This window comes from Festucalex cinctus, chromosome 1 (genome assembly GCF_051991245.1).
Source record: "Festucalex cinctus isolate MCC-2025b chromosome 1, RoL_Fcin_1.0, whole genome shotgun sequence".
Lineage (NCBI taxonomy): Eukaryota > Metazoa > Chordata > Actinopteri > Syngnathiformes > Syngnathidae > Festucalex > Festucalex cinctus.
In genome coordinates, this window is record NC_135411.1 from 36,617,993 (window position 1) to 36,633,971 (window position 15,979).

At 42.3% G+C, this 15,979-nt stretch overlaps 1 protein-coding gene across 1 annotated transcript in view; it reads right to left on the reverse strand.

The window, feature by feature from the left end:
- Positions 1–12,993, reverse strand: part of cyth3b (cytohesin 3b) — a 49,475-nt gene extending 36,482 nt beyond the window's left edge. The window contains exon 1 of the mRNA XM_077533317.1: positions 12,624–12,993. Coding sequence (XP_077389443.1) covers positions 12,624–12,642 — 19 coding nt within the window. The 5' untranslated portion in view covers positions 12,643–12,993. The remainder of the gene's footprint in view (positions 1–12,623) is intronic.
- Positions 12,994–15,979: the final 2,986 nt, after the last annotated feature.

The window sequence follows — 15,979 nt, forward strand, 5'->3', positions numbered from 1 at the left end:
GTGAGGACAAGCACGTCCTTCAAAAAACATTTTAGCGGGCCAGGGTCCTGAGTGACTCACTCAGGAAATAACTGGAGCGTCTCAGCCAGCCCAGTCTCAGCCGGTGTCCTGAGTGCTCCAGCACGTGTTAAGAGTCCAAGCTTTGGCTCTGAAGAAGAGGGACAGGCAGAAGATGAGAAGATATTCAAGCCGCCAAGTAAAAGGAAGAAGAGGAGGCGTACAGATTGATTTTTTTTCCTGTTGGGTGCCTGAGGTCTGGCTCAACTTTCAGCAGACATGAGGCCTTTATTTAGCCTCCTACTTGGAATCATTTGACCACTGCGAGCAGCATCAAAAAGTCAATAACCAATTTGATTAACGTTTGCTTGAGATCGATTTGGTTTTAGGACTCTGGCGCTGTTACGGCAACACCAAAGGAGTTGTGTGGCAAAGTAGACAGAAATGTCATGAGTACGTTGGTTAGAAAATCCCTTCACAACAACTGTTAAACAAAGTACATGCTTTAAACAACTTTCACCATCTTCTCCTGTTTTTAGAACATGAGAGCCCAACACAGAACGCCACACACATAAGTGTATGTCCCCACCGACAAGTACCAGTTGCCTCAACCTAATCTGTCTGTTGCAGTACCAAAACTGACCTGTGAGAGGCAGCGTGGTGCTGCAGGGCATCCAGACTAATGGAAATTACAGAGAAGGAATAGCAGTCGAAAAGCTTGAAGAAGTTAAGCTAATGAATCTTTTCATTGTGAATCGTGTTATACAAACACTTTGGCACAAAAAGTTTCAAAGTTTTCATTTGTCAACTCTCATTGTTTTCCTAGAAGATCGGGGAAGAAAAATGGTGGGGTGGTATGTTACTCCAAGTGTTAAAACCCATAAAAACACAGTTCAGGAGTAGTCAAACATGGGAGCACTACATCCTGTTTGAGTTCAAAGACGAACAACTGCCTGCATCTTTGGTAGGTGTCTTTCGAAGTGGTCGTCACTAAGTTACCAATCATAACAGATCATCATCTCTGGGTGCCAGTGACACTCAAGCAGTGACTTAGTTGAGTTATAGTGCTGCAGATTAAAGGACCATGCAGCGAAAGTGCGCACACAGCACTTATGTGTGGAGTCAAGACCCTGACCTGAGGAGCAGCATTGATGGAGGTCATCAGCATGACCAGTTCTGGCAATACCACCTTCATCCCCCACAGGACACAACATTAGGTACACATGCACAATCTACTTGAACTTTTTTTTTCTGTTAGAGATTCCAATTTATAAACCCTTCAGCCTCTAGCTCAGGGGTTCTTAACCTTTTTTACCTTGAGGCCCAACTTTTCCTGTAAAAAGCGGCCCGGGGCCCATTCACAAATTATTATTTATGTTGACTTATTATTGTTTGTATTTAATAACTAAATTAAATCGAGTTAAGGTTTACAAAAAATCCTATCAAATAATATGATACAATGTGGTCATCAATGACATTTATTGACGTTATTCGTTTTAAAAATACCCTGCTACATGTGTACAAAGCCTCAATTGAAAGCTGCCTGGTGCCGTTGCGGCCCACAGGTACAAAACTGAAATTACTTTGCGGCCCACTAGATGGCGCTCACTGCACTTGACGTCATTACCCTCCAAAATTGATCTCATTCATTTATGTATGCCCAATTCACAATTCAAATGCCATTAATGCATTCCAGCCTCCCCACCCCAAATAATCACAAAATATTATGTTTTAAAGAAAGAAAAATACCACTGTATTGTATAAAAAATAGGGATGTTCGATGCCAGTACAAATACTCAACTCTTGAGAAGTTGCCGACACCAAATACCAATACCACTAGTATTTTTTATATACTTGAAATCCCCCCAAAAAACAATGACAGATAATTTTAAAGAAAGACCTACATAACCCAATATTTTTTTTCCTTAAAATTGCAGGAAATTAATGTCAATTTTCTCTTCTTCTAATGTATACTTCCAAATCATAAAGCGACCTCAAGATAGCAGCCAATAATGGTATCGGTCGTCGTCACAATTATCTTGAAATAAGGCTGGGTATCAGCACAATACTACTCGCCCATCCCTAACAATAAATAAATATAAAAACATAGTAAAACATAACAAAAGATATAGTTTTAGAGTTAGTGCCTTGTGAATGTTTTCATTTTGTGTTTGCATGTTTGACCGACTATCCCATTCATTAAAAACGTGATATTGCATTTGTGACTGTCACCCCTCATAGTTGTTGATATATTTCAGGTAAAACTATGAGGATAGGCAATTACAAACATTTCTAATACAGGTGTCAATTACTTAAGTGTTTTTTTGTTTTTTTGTTTTTTAACCTTCAGTCTCACCCGTTGTCCCTCATGAATAGTGGGGGCTTACTGTACATACGCACGCACAACGGTTCACATTCCTGCACACAAACAAGCCTCCACAAGTGAGATTTTGATAAAGGCCACGTTTCGCTACATCGACCGCCTGATTTCAGAGTCCGCTTCATTATCCCGTAGCTAATTTTTCCATCCTGTCTCGCCTCTCCTGGTTGCACACAAATCAGTGCATGCACTTAACACACCGCCAGGTTGCTCAGATGGCCGCCCTCGTCTGCTTTCCGCAGCGACACGGCGATCCCCCGCTGTCCTTCGCAGCGCTACAGAGCGACTACTTGGCCGCAACAACCGTCTCCTCCGCAGCACCAGCAGCGCCGTCACAGCTCATCCTCTCGCCACATGAAGACAGAATGAATTTTGCATGATGCGGCGGCAGCAGCAGTACAGCTGCGGGGGGTAGAAACATGCACATTGTGCAAAAAAAAATCATCTGAAAGATGGTAAAGATGTGCTGAGCCATGTCAATGAATTGAATGACTCACTGACCCCAGTGAGCGAGTCACTGAGTGTTACAAATCCTTTCTGTGGCAGTGAAGTGGCCAGAGGCCCAGAGGGGGCTGCAAGATGCTGGAGGCTGGCCAGCTTGCACACACACGCGCGCGCACGCACACACAGGTTGGAAGATGACAACAGAGATAATAGCTGAACACAAAGTTGGTTTGCTTTACAAATTCAGGGGCATGCTGGGAGCAATCAAACACTTGCAAAAATGCTATCAGAAGAAATTAGTGTTAAGGTTCCCCTGCAGGAAAACACGTTTTTCCCCTGCTTTGAAAAAATGTCCAATGATGTTTTTGTTAATACTGAGCCAAAAGTGAAACGTGAAACATGTGATATATAATATTATGATGATAAATAGTGTTTGGTTGTTGCAAACCAGGACACATTGAGAAGTAATAAATGTGAAGTCAAAAAATGGTTCCAGAGGAACATGAGCATGAAATGCAATATAGCCCAGCAGGCATCTTCAAAGGATGCGCATCATGGGAGTTGTTTCAAGAAAAACAATCGGGTATTAATCATAAGCTCCTACCTCTGATTAAACTGCTGACAATCTGCGGAGTGACAGCGAATCTATGAGGATTTGTCATCAAAATGCTAATAATGAAGAAAAGGTTGCGCCATGCTAAGAGTGATGATATTTTGAAGGCGATCAGATGGAAGCATACAACTATTGACCTCAAAGAATTCCATATCATGAAAAAAAACATGACTGGCGTTCTGTATTGTCAAATGCTGAAAAGCAGAAGATATTCGGACACAATCTAGAGCAGGGGTCACCAAATGGCAGACTGCGGTCTAGATCCGGACCCCGAGACCCTTTCATCTGGACCTCCAAGAATATGTACTGGGGGGGAAATATATTCAGTTTTACTGAGTGACGATTTTTGAATAGCTTCAGCCAGTGTCCTTTCGTTGACAGAGTCGGGGTCCAGTAAGCTTGCAAACTTTTGTTTTGTTTTTCGGGGTACACGCATTCTCACAACAAACATGATGAAGTATGGCTTGTCAAAAGTCAGAAAAGTAGACACTTAAAAGTGAATGGTCTGAGGCGTATGCTTTCATTTTACCGGCATTAAGCGCTATGAGCCCCATGTATCTGCATACGAGTGCTGACTACAAGTGGAGTGGATTTTGGGCACAACACAAAATTCCTTTTTACTGACTCCGGAAATGGTCGAGGAATGTTTGGAAGCAATGGCAGAGACACTATTTGAAGAGAAAGGAGAGCAACTTAAGGTCCTTCATCAAATTCCCTTGTCATCCAAAACAACAATGAGCCGACCTGCTCTCGGAGGATGTGCACCCCCAGATCCATTCCAGTGCCCGGTGTATTGCGTTAGATGCAGACGAATCGATCAACTGATGGAAGTGACAATCCTCAGCTTTTGGTGCCGATGTCTGATTCTATCACGAGGAGATTAAAACATTTATAGATGACATTTTGGTTATCATAGCTTTGAAACACGTATGAGAGGAGAGGACATAGATTTGGCCATAAAGGAAATGCTGAAAGAAAAGGCAAAAAAAATGTAAAAATTGTTGCATTCGTAACTAGTGATGGGGACCCAATTGAATGTTTGCACAAAAAAGAAATTAATGGAATAAATATTTGACTAAAAATAAGTTGAATTATTTAAGAAATTGAAATGTTTGTCAGTTAATTGATATGTTTACAGTTCAATAAAAAAGAAGAAACTGAAATTATTGCGGTTGGGTGTTTTCCATGTCTGGACCCTGATCAGTTGGGCTGATCGGGTTAGTGGACCTCTTGCCAATTTAGTTGGGGACACCTGATCTCGAGGATGGTGTGATAAATGCTAAAATATAAAACATGTAGTTTTCAGTTGACGTTTGAGAGAACCATTCGTACAGTGGCAACGTAACCCAAATTTGTTGGAGTGTGCCACAGTCAAATTCTCACCTACGCTAATGAAATTTATAGTAAATATTCACAGCAGTTAAGTGTAGCAGTAACTCTGCATGCAGATCCTTGTGTGCACTTCATAACCTTGAAATGTTGCACATCAGTAACCATGTTTAATGTATAATGTTTTCATTGTTTTACATGCACAGTGAGAGCGTTGTTTTGTCACATCACATTTTTTCATCAGGGTGAAATCGATTGGCCCCGATTTCAAGGCTTCCAAAGGGCGTTTCACTGCACTTTTCCTACTTCCATGTTTTGTGGATCAGATGTAAGAATCCAATGTTTCACCCCGGGTGAGATACTATATAATCACTTGACCCCGTGATCAGTTCAAAGTATTCAGTGGATTAAGTGGGAACCCAGATGGAGATTCACAGGATGATCATCAGCTCCTTGAACCTTCACCAAGAATGCAACAGAAATTGTTGGGGAAAAAACTGCACTTTGCTTCACTGGGAGGGGAGAAAACACAGCACTGAATGTTCCGGCACACAGGGCACGGGATACACCTTTTTCCTGCATCTACTACAGGTCAAACAATCTTTGGCCGCTTGCATAAGTGTTCCTACCCTCCCTTTTCCTGTCAGATCGACCCTCTCTTCCTTTCCATGAACCTGAACGCCGCATCACCACCCACATACACATCATTGCGAAAAACCCAATTTGCGACTGAAGTCCCAAATGGAGTCTGATATCCACGTGACTCCAGACTCACGAGACATTAAGCAGACTCTGAAATAGGCCAATTTGTCTCTGATACTTTCCACTCAGTCTTGTCTCAGTTGATCTTAAATGCATGTCATTGTTTGTTCGACTGAGAGGAAATTGGATACGTACGCCAAAAGAACATGTGTGCTTTCTGTTAGCTGCTCCAGACACAAAAACAACACTAGTCAGTCGCTTAAGAAAAGTCCAACTAATGGAGCTCTTCCCAATTCAAGCTTATCATGTATGGGAGTCAGCCAAGTCCAGAGCTTTGACTTCCATCTGGCTCAGTCCGGTGTAATGTCTGATGGAATCGAACTAACCAAGAGGATGTCTCTGCAAAGTTGGATCTGATTTGTGAGATCTGCGAGGTTGAACAAGGGCACACTCATATCAGTCTAGTGGCGCCCCAAACAGAAGCCAAGTCTGATAGCTTTTTGCCAGCATTCGAATCATTTCCACAGAAACTTCATGGAACTGTTTGGAAGACTTGGCTTACAAAACTGCGGGTATTTCACCTTGGACAGGTCACCAATCAACCAATCAAACCCCCCAGTATTTAGCATGTCACTGTCACTAAAGTAAGTCCTGTAATGGACCACAGTATGGACTGGTTCCTGCTTGTTCATCTTTAAGTCCTTGTCCTCTTAAGGTGCTTTTCAACTGTATCCCTTTAATATTTTTCAAACACCCTAAGGTCCTTCACCACTTAACATTTGGTCTAAAGCCACTTTCCACTTGCTTCCTGGCAAATTGGTTTCAGCACTTTCCCAAGTGAGACATCTCCTGCAGTACAAGACACACAGCTGTTACAGTTTCAGTGCCAGTGGATGAGAATGAGACAATTGTTTTCAACAAAAGGGGCGTAGGCAGTGAGTCAAGTGTTCGACTTCATACTCTGATCGCAGCTACCCTCCTCTGATATGCCTCTCATGCTACATCGGAAGCCGATATATTTGAGGGATGACTTCAGAGTGAACTGCCCTCAGATTGGCTGGCAGTGGCAACCAATCTTTATGGATGGATGGATGGATGGATGGATGGATGGATGGATGGATGGATGGATGGATGGATGGATGTTGGTGAGGCTTGCTCAGTTTGTTATGGGAAATGGTTTAACCTAAGTGAACAAAACTACAGCGTTTCAAACTGGACTTTACTGCTTTGTGTGCGTCCTCAAGCTCAGAGTAAATACCCACAGCTTTGACAACTGCACTCTCCTGCCAATATTTGCAATGCAGGTGAACCAGTGTATTTGTCAAAAAAAAAGAGAGAGACTTGGCCAAGAAACCACTAAGACGTTGAACACAATCAAAGCCCAGTTTGTTCCGGTGTGTGTCGCCTTCTCTCCACGTGACCACTTCACAGCATGTAGGCTGAGGGGACAAGAAAGCAGCTGCAAACACCAAAAGCTGGATCTTAAATGGAACGGGAAGCTATCTGTGCGATGAAAAGCACTGACATCTCCGAACCGGCACTGGTGTGCGTCATAACCGCACAGACCGCACACTTGAAATGGCTGCTTTCTGCACAACATGCAACAAGAGAGGACTGTTGCGAACCGTGTGAGCCAGCTATACTGTAATTCATCCCATATGGGTCCGTGATGAAGTCTGAGCACATTCGGCCGGTGGACAAACAAATATACAGTAGCGCTCTGCGCGAGCACAAAGGTGCTGTCAAAGTCAGTCATGTAGAACGAGAAAGAGTTACGGTGAGACACACAGTGGCGAAGCTTTGTGGGGGTTTTGGCAGTCATCCATCCCAGCTGATTTGAGACAAAAGGCAGACCATATCCTGAACTGGTCGCAAGTCAATCACAGGTCACAGAGTGATTGGCAACAGATGCCATGCTGGTGCATACAAGTCAAGCGTAAGCACGTCATTGTTTATTCAACCAGCATGTGGCAGCGAGCGTTGTATTGTTGACCGTCATGCGTGGAATACGTTTTTCAATCATCATCAACTGCACCTTCACTTCCTTAATTCGCTGAAGTCTGAGGTGCCAGAAAAGGAACTGACATTACATTCTTCAAAAAACAGAAACCACATGTAGTAATTTAACCAGTAATCACAACTTCACATTTTTCTGAGAATCCGAAACAAACTGTCTAACACTTCTAAATTGGCAAGCTGAACTCTACCGTTTGGTGGAAACGTGGTTAAATATAGCCATGGACCAACTAGACACCTCCCGTGTTAGTTTTCAATTACCCTTTCCCGACTGTAGGCGGAGTCATGGAGTAAAGAGTGAATCAAGATGAAACGCACAACATGATGTGATGTCAGGTTAGACTGGCCGCTCGGGGATTTCATTTGGATGAAAGTGAACTTTTTTTTGCCAGAGAACCCAACTGATAGGAATATCTCCGGCCCTAAGTACCTCTTTGGCTATTTTTCAGCTTTTGTCTGGCACTTCATGCCGCCTCCACACGCAGACACTCACACATTTTCCCTCTCAGTCATCTCGGCATCCAGCACAACTATGTCTCTCGGCTCCTGCTCACATTTTGTTCTTTCCACACACTTGCCAGTGGGGCTGCAAAATTTCGGGAATTTTCATAGTTGGAAACTATCCGTGTGAATTAATGGAAATAAATGGGAATAAACTAGGAATGGAATATATTGAAGGTTAACTAAAAAGGAACTTAATATAGTTGTAGAACATATATTTTACAAATAAGATCTTCACTTTTGGCACCTCAAAACTTTTGGAAGGTGCCACTGAAATGAAAGAGTACAAGAAGTTTGCAAATGCAATCAAGTTAGATTTATATACTGTAACTTCTTTTTCATATATTAGTAAGAATATGTCACTTTGAGTATTGTTATGTTACTTGTATGGATGTGTTCCTACAGCGTTTGCAAGTGCATATTAGCTATTTGAAGGAATATTACTCCTGGAAAACCAAAGTAATTTTCCGTTAGCATGTCAATAGGATTTTACATTGAGTTTAGCATTAGCATTATCAATCTTTTTAAAACAAAGTCTTGTATTTAAATATACAATGTGTTCAGTAGCCGCAGCTGCCCAAACATTCACACTATACACACCAGTGTGAGTAGTTACTGGACATCATCTCTCTACACCTAAGCCACGGCTAATCACAATTAGATTTCAATTGATTGCCCAGCCCTCCGTCTCTCTTGCTATGATGCTGTCTCTCTCCCTCCCTCGCTGCCTATCTCCTCCTAGCTCTTTCTCTCTCCCACTATCTCACACTCCCTATCTCCCCACCACTACTCCCTCCTGTAAAAACCTCCCCCCTGAGCAACCAACTTCACTGCAGGTTCATGCGGGGGTCTGTGAGTGGGTGCAAGTAAAAAGGAGACGATCGCGTGCTCAACACCAGACTCCATATGACGACAATGCGGCAGCAGGGACACCAAACATGCGTGTACCTTTTACAGCCCGCAGGCTGCTAGTCAGCCAGTACGCATGGCTGGAATAACAGCGCCATATGGGCGTCTGGTTTCGCGCTCACGTGTGCCACCTCTAGAGGCCAAGCCGGCGGCACACAGCACAATGACAGCTTTATGCGCCGCCGCCGTAGGCCTACACCTCGTTACTGTACATCCTGTCGCTCTGCGAGCCGCTGGTGCGCGAGAGTCGGGTCTGTTTGGTGGAAAAACAAAAGTGTGGTTTCCCCACCTGCGCCGGTCAGGAAACCTGGCGTTCTGATAGTTGTGAACGCCAGACTCAGCAGAGGTTACTGAACTAAGCGGGGCCTCGTTTTGAAGTGTTGCGCAGTGAAATCCCACTAGATGGCGGTTCATCGTCCACACACTATCGCAGATTTTTAAGTGAAGCGAAAAGCAGAGTGATTAAAAGAGTAAGTAATTTTATAGGATTAGTTTTTATGTGTTGCTGCTCTAAGTGTGTTACGTAGAAGTTGTTTGAAGTTGTATAATTACCATAACATCTACGCTAATTTCTGTTGGCTGGTCAACGGTGTTACGCATTATATGTTAGCATTAAGCTAACAGAAGCTCGCTTCGAAATGATGTGATTCACTTCAACATTATGGTGTTCAAGGAAACGTTTGATTCTGTTTTGTTTTAATTTTACAGCAAAAGTAAACTCCAACTGGGAGCGACAAATACTGTAAAAAGATTGAAGCAGTCACGCTTTGCCTACATTTTTACAAACTGCTCAAGTGAGAGTCCTCTTTTCTCAAAGTGTTGTTTTACATGACAGTCTCACAATTCTTGACAGTGAGAGAGTAAGAACAGTTGTTAAGGAATACTTTAAAAAGTGTGTTTTATTAGTTTTAAATGTGTTCTAAGAGCGCAGGGCCATTACATTGCAGAATTTCACCTATCACAGGTAGATAAAATTCACTGGTTTTACGATTAACCGTGGTTTTTAAACGGCAGGATTATCTAACCACAGCCTTTCAACAACACTGGTTATTTCCGCTCACAACTACTCTTCTGTTTCCACATGGTCCATTTAGCCGGCGCACAACAACCCAGGGCTCAGCTGAACGTGCGGGGAGAGTGGGGTAGATGCCACGGACTTCCGGGTTACACACACATCACTGCTGTTTCCGGCCACTGCTGGCCGCGTTCCAAGACTCGTACCCCTACCCCTGCACCCTGCAACTGCGCGCTCCCACCGATGGGCGGGAGCGCGCAGGGCGACTCAGCTCTCTGACATGCTTCGGACAACTGAGACAGACATACTACACACTCGCACCCACTGATGGGAATGCGCAACCGAGTAGCACAAAGGCGGAAGCAAGTACTGGGACGTGGCCCACACATCACAAACTGGAAGCGGAACCAAAGCTGATGTGTAAAAACCCGGAAGTCGGAAGTCCCGCCTCCTCCGTGGCATATACCCCGTTGCACCTGAACGTGCGGGGAGAGTTGCGTACCCGACGGCTGGGTTCCAAGGCGGCCTGGACCAGGTTTAGTGTACATGGGGAAAGGGGACGCCGAACCGAGGCCGCGGTGGCGAGCGAGGCCGACTCGTCGTGACCCGCGGTGCCGCTGCGGGAAACCAGTTTACCAACTCACGGCTCCACCGCCACCGACCGACCGCCTCGCCATTTGTTCCCTAATAGGATTCAATGAACCGCTTAGCTTAAAATGGATGGATGGATGGATGGATGGATGGATGGATGGATGGATGAAGTAGTCATTTTACAAGAATACATTTGTCCTAACATGATGAAAACAATTTTACGGAGTAAAGTCATATTATTGTGAGGAGAAAAAGGCATATGTCTACATGAATAAAATAGTAGTATTATCAAAAAAATAATAATTTCATGGAATAAATCGTGAAAAAATTCATTAAATATTTTTTTTAGCATAAAGTCCTTATTTAACTGGAATAAATAGTAAAATTACCAGGGGAAAAAAAGAAGACTGAATTAGTGCATATGGACATGTGTTGCAAAAGTCAAGTTGTGTTTTAATGGGGGGAAAAAATGTAATCATTTTAAGGTATTTTATTCTGTTGAGGAAACAGTAATATAATTTGATAGACTATAGTTTTAAAATTACAACAAAAAAGTAATAATTTATGAAAATAAAGCAGTAATTTTATGTTTATAATATTAAGACAGAGAAAATGTCAGTTACAGAATGTCATAATTTTACAGGAGTTTAATTGTATAATTAGGTGAGAAATTTTTCAAAAAGCAAAGTAATAGTACAATAAATTATTTTCATGTTACAAGTATACAATTGCCCTGCAATTGGCTGGCAACCAGTCCAGGGTGTCCCCCGCCTACTGCCCAGAGCCAGGTGAGATAGGCACCAGCACCCCCCGCCACCCTTGTGAGGAATAAGCGGTCAAGAAAATGGATGGATGGATGGAAGTATACAATTTATTTATTTATTTATTTATTTGACCACTTTGACAGCCTTACATTAAAATAATTAATCATTAGTCATATATATATATATATATATATATATATATATATATATATATATATATATATATATATATATATATATATATATATATATATATATATTAGGGGTGTGAATTGCCTAGTACCTGACGATTCGATTCGTATCACGATTCACAGGTCACGATTCGATTCGATACCGATTAATCCCGATACGAATTTATAAGTCGATTGTTGCGATTTTTTTCATTCAAATTTAGAAAATACTAATCAGTAAGCTTGTAGAGTGTAAGATTTATATGAAAATGTATTATTTATTTATCTGAAATTTCAGTCTTATAGAGGTTGTAATCTGTTTCATGTTTGAACAGCATTAAAATAAAATATTAAGGCTTAATGTTCCGTTCATATAACATTCTTCCATGCTCAAGGTGTGAATCCTAAAAAAAAAAAAAAAAAAAAAAAAAAATCAAATCGATTCTGCCGATTATTGAATCGATTCGAGAATCGCGCGATGTAGTATCGCGATATATCGCCGAATCGATTTTTTTTAACACCCCTAATATATATATATATATATATATATATATATATATATATATATAACATTCTTATTATATATATTCTTATTATTGTTGTTGATCCAGTGCTTGGCTAACCTCAAAAAATACCTGTTGCGCAGCAATCCATACCAGTCAGTCTAGTGATTCTCAAAAAAATGAACTTAAAATTGAAGCAAAGTCATGGTTCAAAAACAAACCTTTCTTAAATGCAAATGCACCAAAGAGTTAATTAAATACAACTGAACTGTACTTTCATTTGCTACTCCCTTCATTTCCTTGGCTTCTAATATATTTTCATTCATGCAAAATATGTTTGATTGTAGGTCATGTTTTTAAAAGCCTTATTTCATTTGTATTAAATTCAGTGAATCCTTCCTGGATTGGGACCAGTCACTGGTCGAGTGGACATGCATGATGATGATGATGATGATGATGATGATGATGATGATGATGATGATGGTGATTTGAGGGCTGATTGCAACTGGCATTGCCACAATGCAGGTTATCACGTGTGGTGCATTGGTAAACCCAAGAGATGCCTTCAGGACACTTACCCGGGGTGGGAAAATCAACTTTTTAGGAAAATTGACAAACTGCACTGCCACCCATTGGCATCATCATTCATGACCATAGAGAGCATATTTTTCGCACGAAATGTGTCATACCTTGGTTATCCTCGTCCATGCTAGCAGCCTGCGATTTGGGATCTCCGCTGACAGAAACTTCCGCCCCACGATTGAGATTTTAATTTACGGCTCGGAAGCGCGTCCTAATTTCCCCCGACCAGCAGGCAAAGCGTCAGACGCACAGCTCGTCTCGCAGGCAGCGTCTCGTTTGGGGGGATATGCCAGCCATTTGGGCTTCGACCACCTTCCGGTCCACCCCTTTTCAACCGAGGATGGTGTGTTTTAGGAGGCGGCGGCGGCGGTGGGTTCTCTGCAGCCCCCCTCGGTCAATCGCGGAGCGTGCTGGCGATACTCAAGTACCGAAGTACGCCTCCTCCTCTCCTATGGTAACGGGGAACTAAAGCTGTGCAGCTTCCACCCAGAACGGAGAGACAACTCGGAAGTTACATTGTTTTATTTCAAAATAAACGTTAAACTTGAACGGTGACGCACGGCTCGGCGAATTGTTGTTTTCTTTTGAAAGGTAAAACCGGAATATGTCGTGCTTTGGTTTTTAATCTTATTGACGACCAGCCTCACGCACAAATACACTCACGAAATGCTGCTTTGAAACATTTGATTAGATTTTTAAAAGCTAAACTGAAACAAAATAAGTCTTTTGTGGCTCAATAATTTCACTGCGGCTTTTAATCTAAAACAATGTTTGTTGGGAGTGATGTGTTCAAGGACCGTCAGCCTTTATTGTACTTCCACGTCTATCCATTTTCTGTTGATTATTTATTGTTTTTAGTATCCTCGTTTGAGTTTTGGACAAACTGGATTCGATGTGACTTATACGTCTCTTATGGAAAATGGCAAACACGAATATGAGTCAATCATGTTGACATTTAAATGGTTTACGTCATGGAAACGTGCAAGTTTTGGAACATGAAAAAAAACTGAATGGAAGACTCCATCCATCCATCCATTTTAAGCTAAGCGGTACATTGAACTCAATTAGGGTAGCAAACGAGCTAGAGTCCCAGCTGACTATACACAAATAGACAACCAACCATTCACACTCACACCTTAAATGTACAGTCTTTATTGAAGCTAGCATGCATGTTTTGGGAGTGGGAGAGGAAGCCGGTGTACCCTAATACAACTCACACAAGCACAGAGACCCATAATACAATTGTGAGGATGGTGAAGAAACTTACGTAATCATGGACAATTATCAGGTGAGGAAATCATGGAATGGAAAACACACGTATGCACAAATGGAGAGTCAGTTGTGTTTCTACAACACACATGGTTTCGATTATTGCATTCCTGCCTCCCTTCTTCTGCAGGGGAAGAGGGTGGGGGGGTGGCTCCCACTTCCTGTGTATATTAGTATTCCAATGGTCAAGCCTGAACAGCTGTATTAGCCGTATTCAAGTATTTACTCAAAGTTGTCTCTTGCAAATAGTCTTCTAAATAAAGAAACAAGCAGACATGATGTAAACTGTTTTACTGCGGTTTCCTGTTTTAACAAATGTTTTGCAACTTCAAGTAAAATGTGAGGTTTCAGGCCCTGCGACTGGCTGCTTGGCTCCACACAGGAAGGCCGGATTCTATCCCTGAATCTAGGTCGTTGTGCTAACCACTAGTACACCATGCTGCCCTGGAGCGACAATACTCCATACAAATGCTCACTTTCCACCTTTTCCACCAAGTGATAAAGTGAGTAATGAGATCAGGACAGGTGTCAGAAATGAGTCAATGGGTGTTGGGGGAAAAAAAACAATTAAAAGGGACTTGAAATAGATGTTATTGGATTTGTATGAGTAAGACATCATTGTGGAGATATTGCAGCTGTAATCAATGTTTGAACAGTCTCAATTAGTCCGCTTGATGCAAAGCACACAATCTTTGACTCTGAGTTGATTATTTCTGCTCTTCGAGTGGAAAACTAGGTCAAGTGCTGCGATTATGTTTGTAATTAAAACCAATTAAATATATTTGCATTACATTGCAGAAGCGATGATATACATTTTAATACTTTTTCAAATGCTTTATGACTGCATATATACATAGTGTTATAAGATTTCTTACATTCTTGCAACCACTTTTCAGTTGAGCTATTTTTTTTTTTTAACGATTCTACCAATCACCAGTTTGTGTAAAAATAAATTTTGCATGATACTAACACAAAACGGGCGGCATGGTGGTTAGCACGTCCGCCTCCCAGTTCTGAGGACTCGGGTTCGAGTCCAGGCTCCGGCCTTACTGGGTGGAGTTTGCATGTTCTCCCCGTGCCTGCATTGGTCTTCTCCGGGTACTCCGGCCTCTTCCCACATTCCAAAGACATGCATGGCAGGTTAATTGGGCGCTCCGAATTGTCCCTAGGTGTGCGTGTGAGTGTGGATGGTTGTTCGTCTCTGTGTGCCCTGCGATTGGCTGGCAACCAGTCCAGGGTATACCCCGCCTACTGCCCAGAGCCAGCTGAGATAGGCGCCAGCACCCCCCACAACCCTTGTGAGGAGGAAGAGGTCAAGTAAACGGATGGATGGACGGATTAACACAAAACATGCGCGTGAGGAGTAGGTAATCTTTTGTCTTCTCGGGGTCGTCATGGTCAAGTTCTTCTGTAGTATCTGTGACCTGGCCTTGTAGGTGTTGGCATGGTGAAGGACCCAAATGCAGGTGAAGCAGGGCACGAGGGATTTTATTAATAAAACAAAAGCTGGAGGCAAATAAGGAAGTGATCAAAACACAAATAAACTCAGCAGACGAACAAGGGAAACTAGCACAGAGCACAGAACAGGAGAAAGGCAGCAATTCAGGCAGGAAAAATAACAATGAACCGAAAACAAGTGACTAAATACACACACTAATTGACAATGACTAGATACAGCTGGGCAAGACACAAGTGGCAGGGGAAGTTGATTGGTAGATACACTGGGAAGGGAAGACACACGCAGGTGGACAAGGTTAACAGTAACGAGACTAGGGGGGACAAACTGGAAAGCAGAAACAGAAACGTAAAGGAACATGACAAACACAAAACTAGAACCCCAACAAAAGCAACAAAAACCAAACCCAAACCATGACAGGCCTAGTGCCAATGAATAAGTGTTTAGAGTTAGCCGTCTGTGAACTGGCTAAACATAAGCCAGTCTGCATTTTATGTGCTTCTGGGCCTCAGTTTTGGCTGTTTATCAATGTGCTTGTTTTTTTTCTTCCATTTGTTCAACAATGTGATTCAAAGTGGATCTGCAGCGGCTCCTTGATCACCTATGGAGGGATTACAGTTCATTCTAACTAGCAGTGGACTGACTCAATGAAGCTCCTCCCCTCACTTCCACTGTCACAAGATTGTATGGCAAAAGTGAACTATTTTTTTTTTTTTATATTAGGCATGACTTAAGACT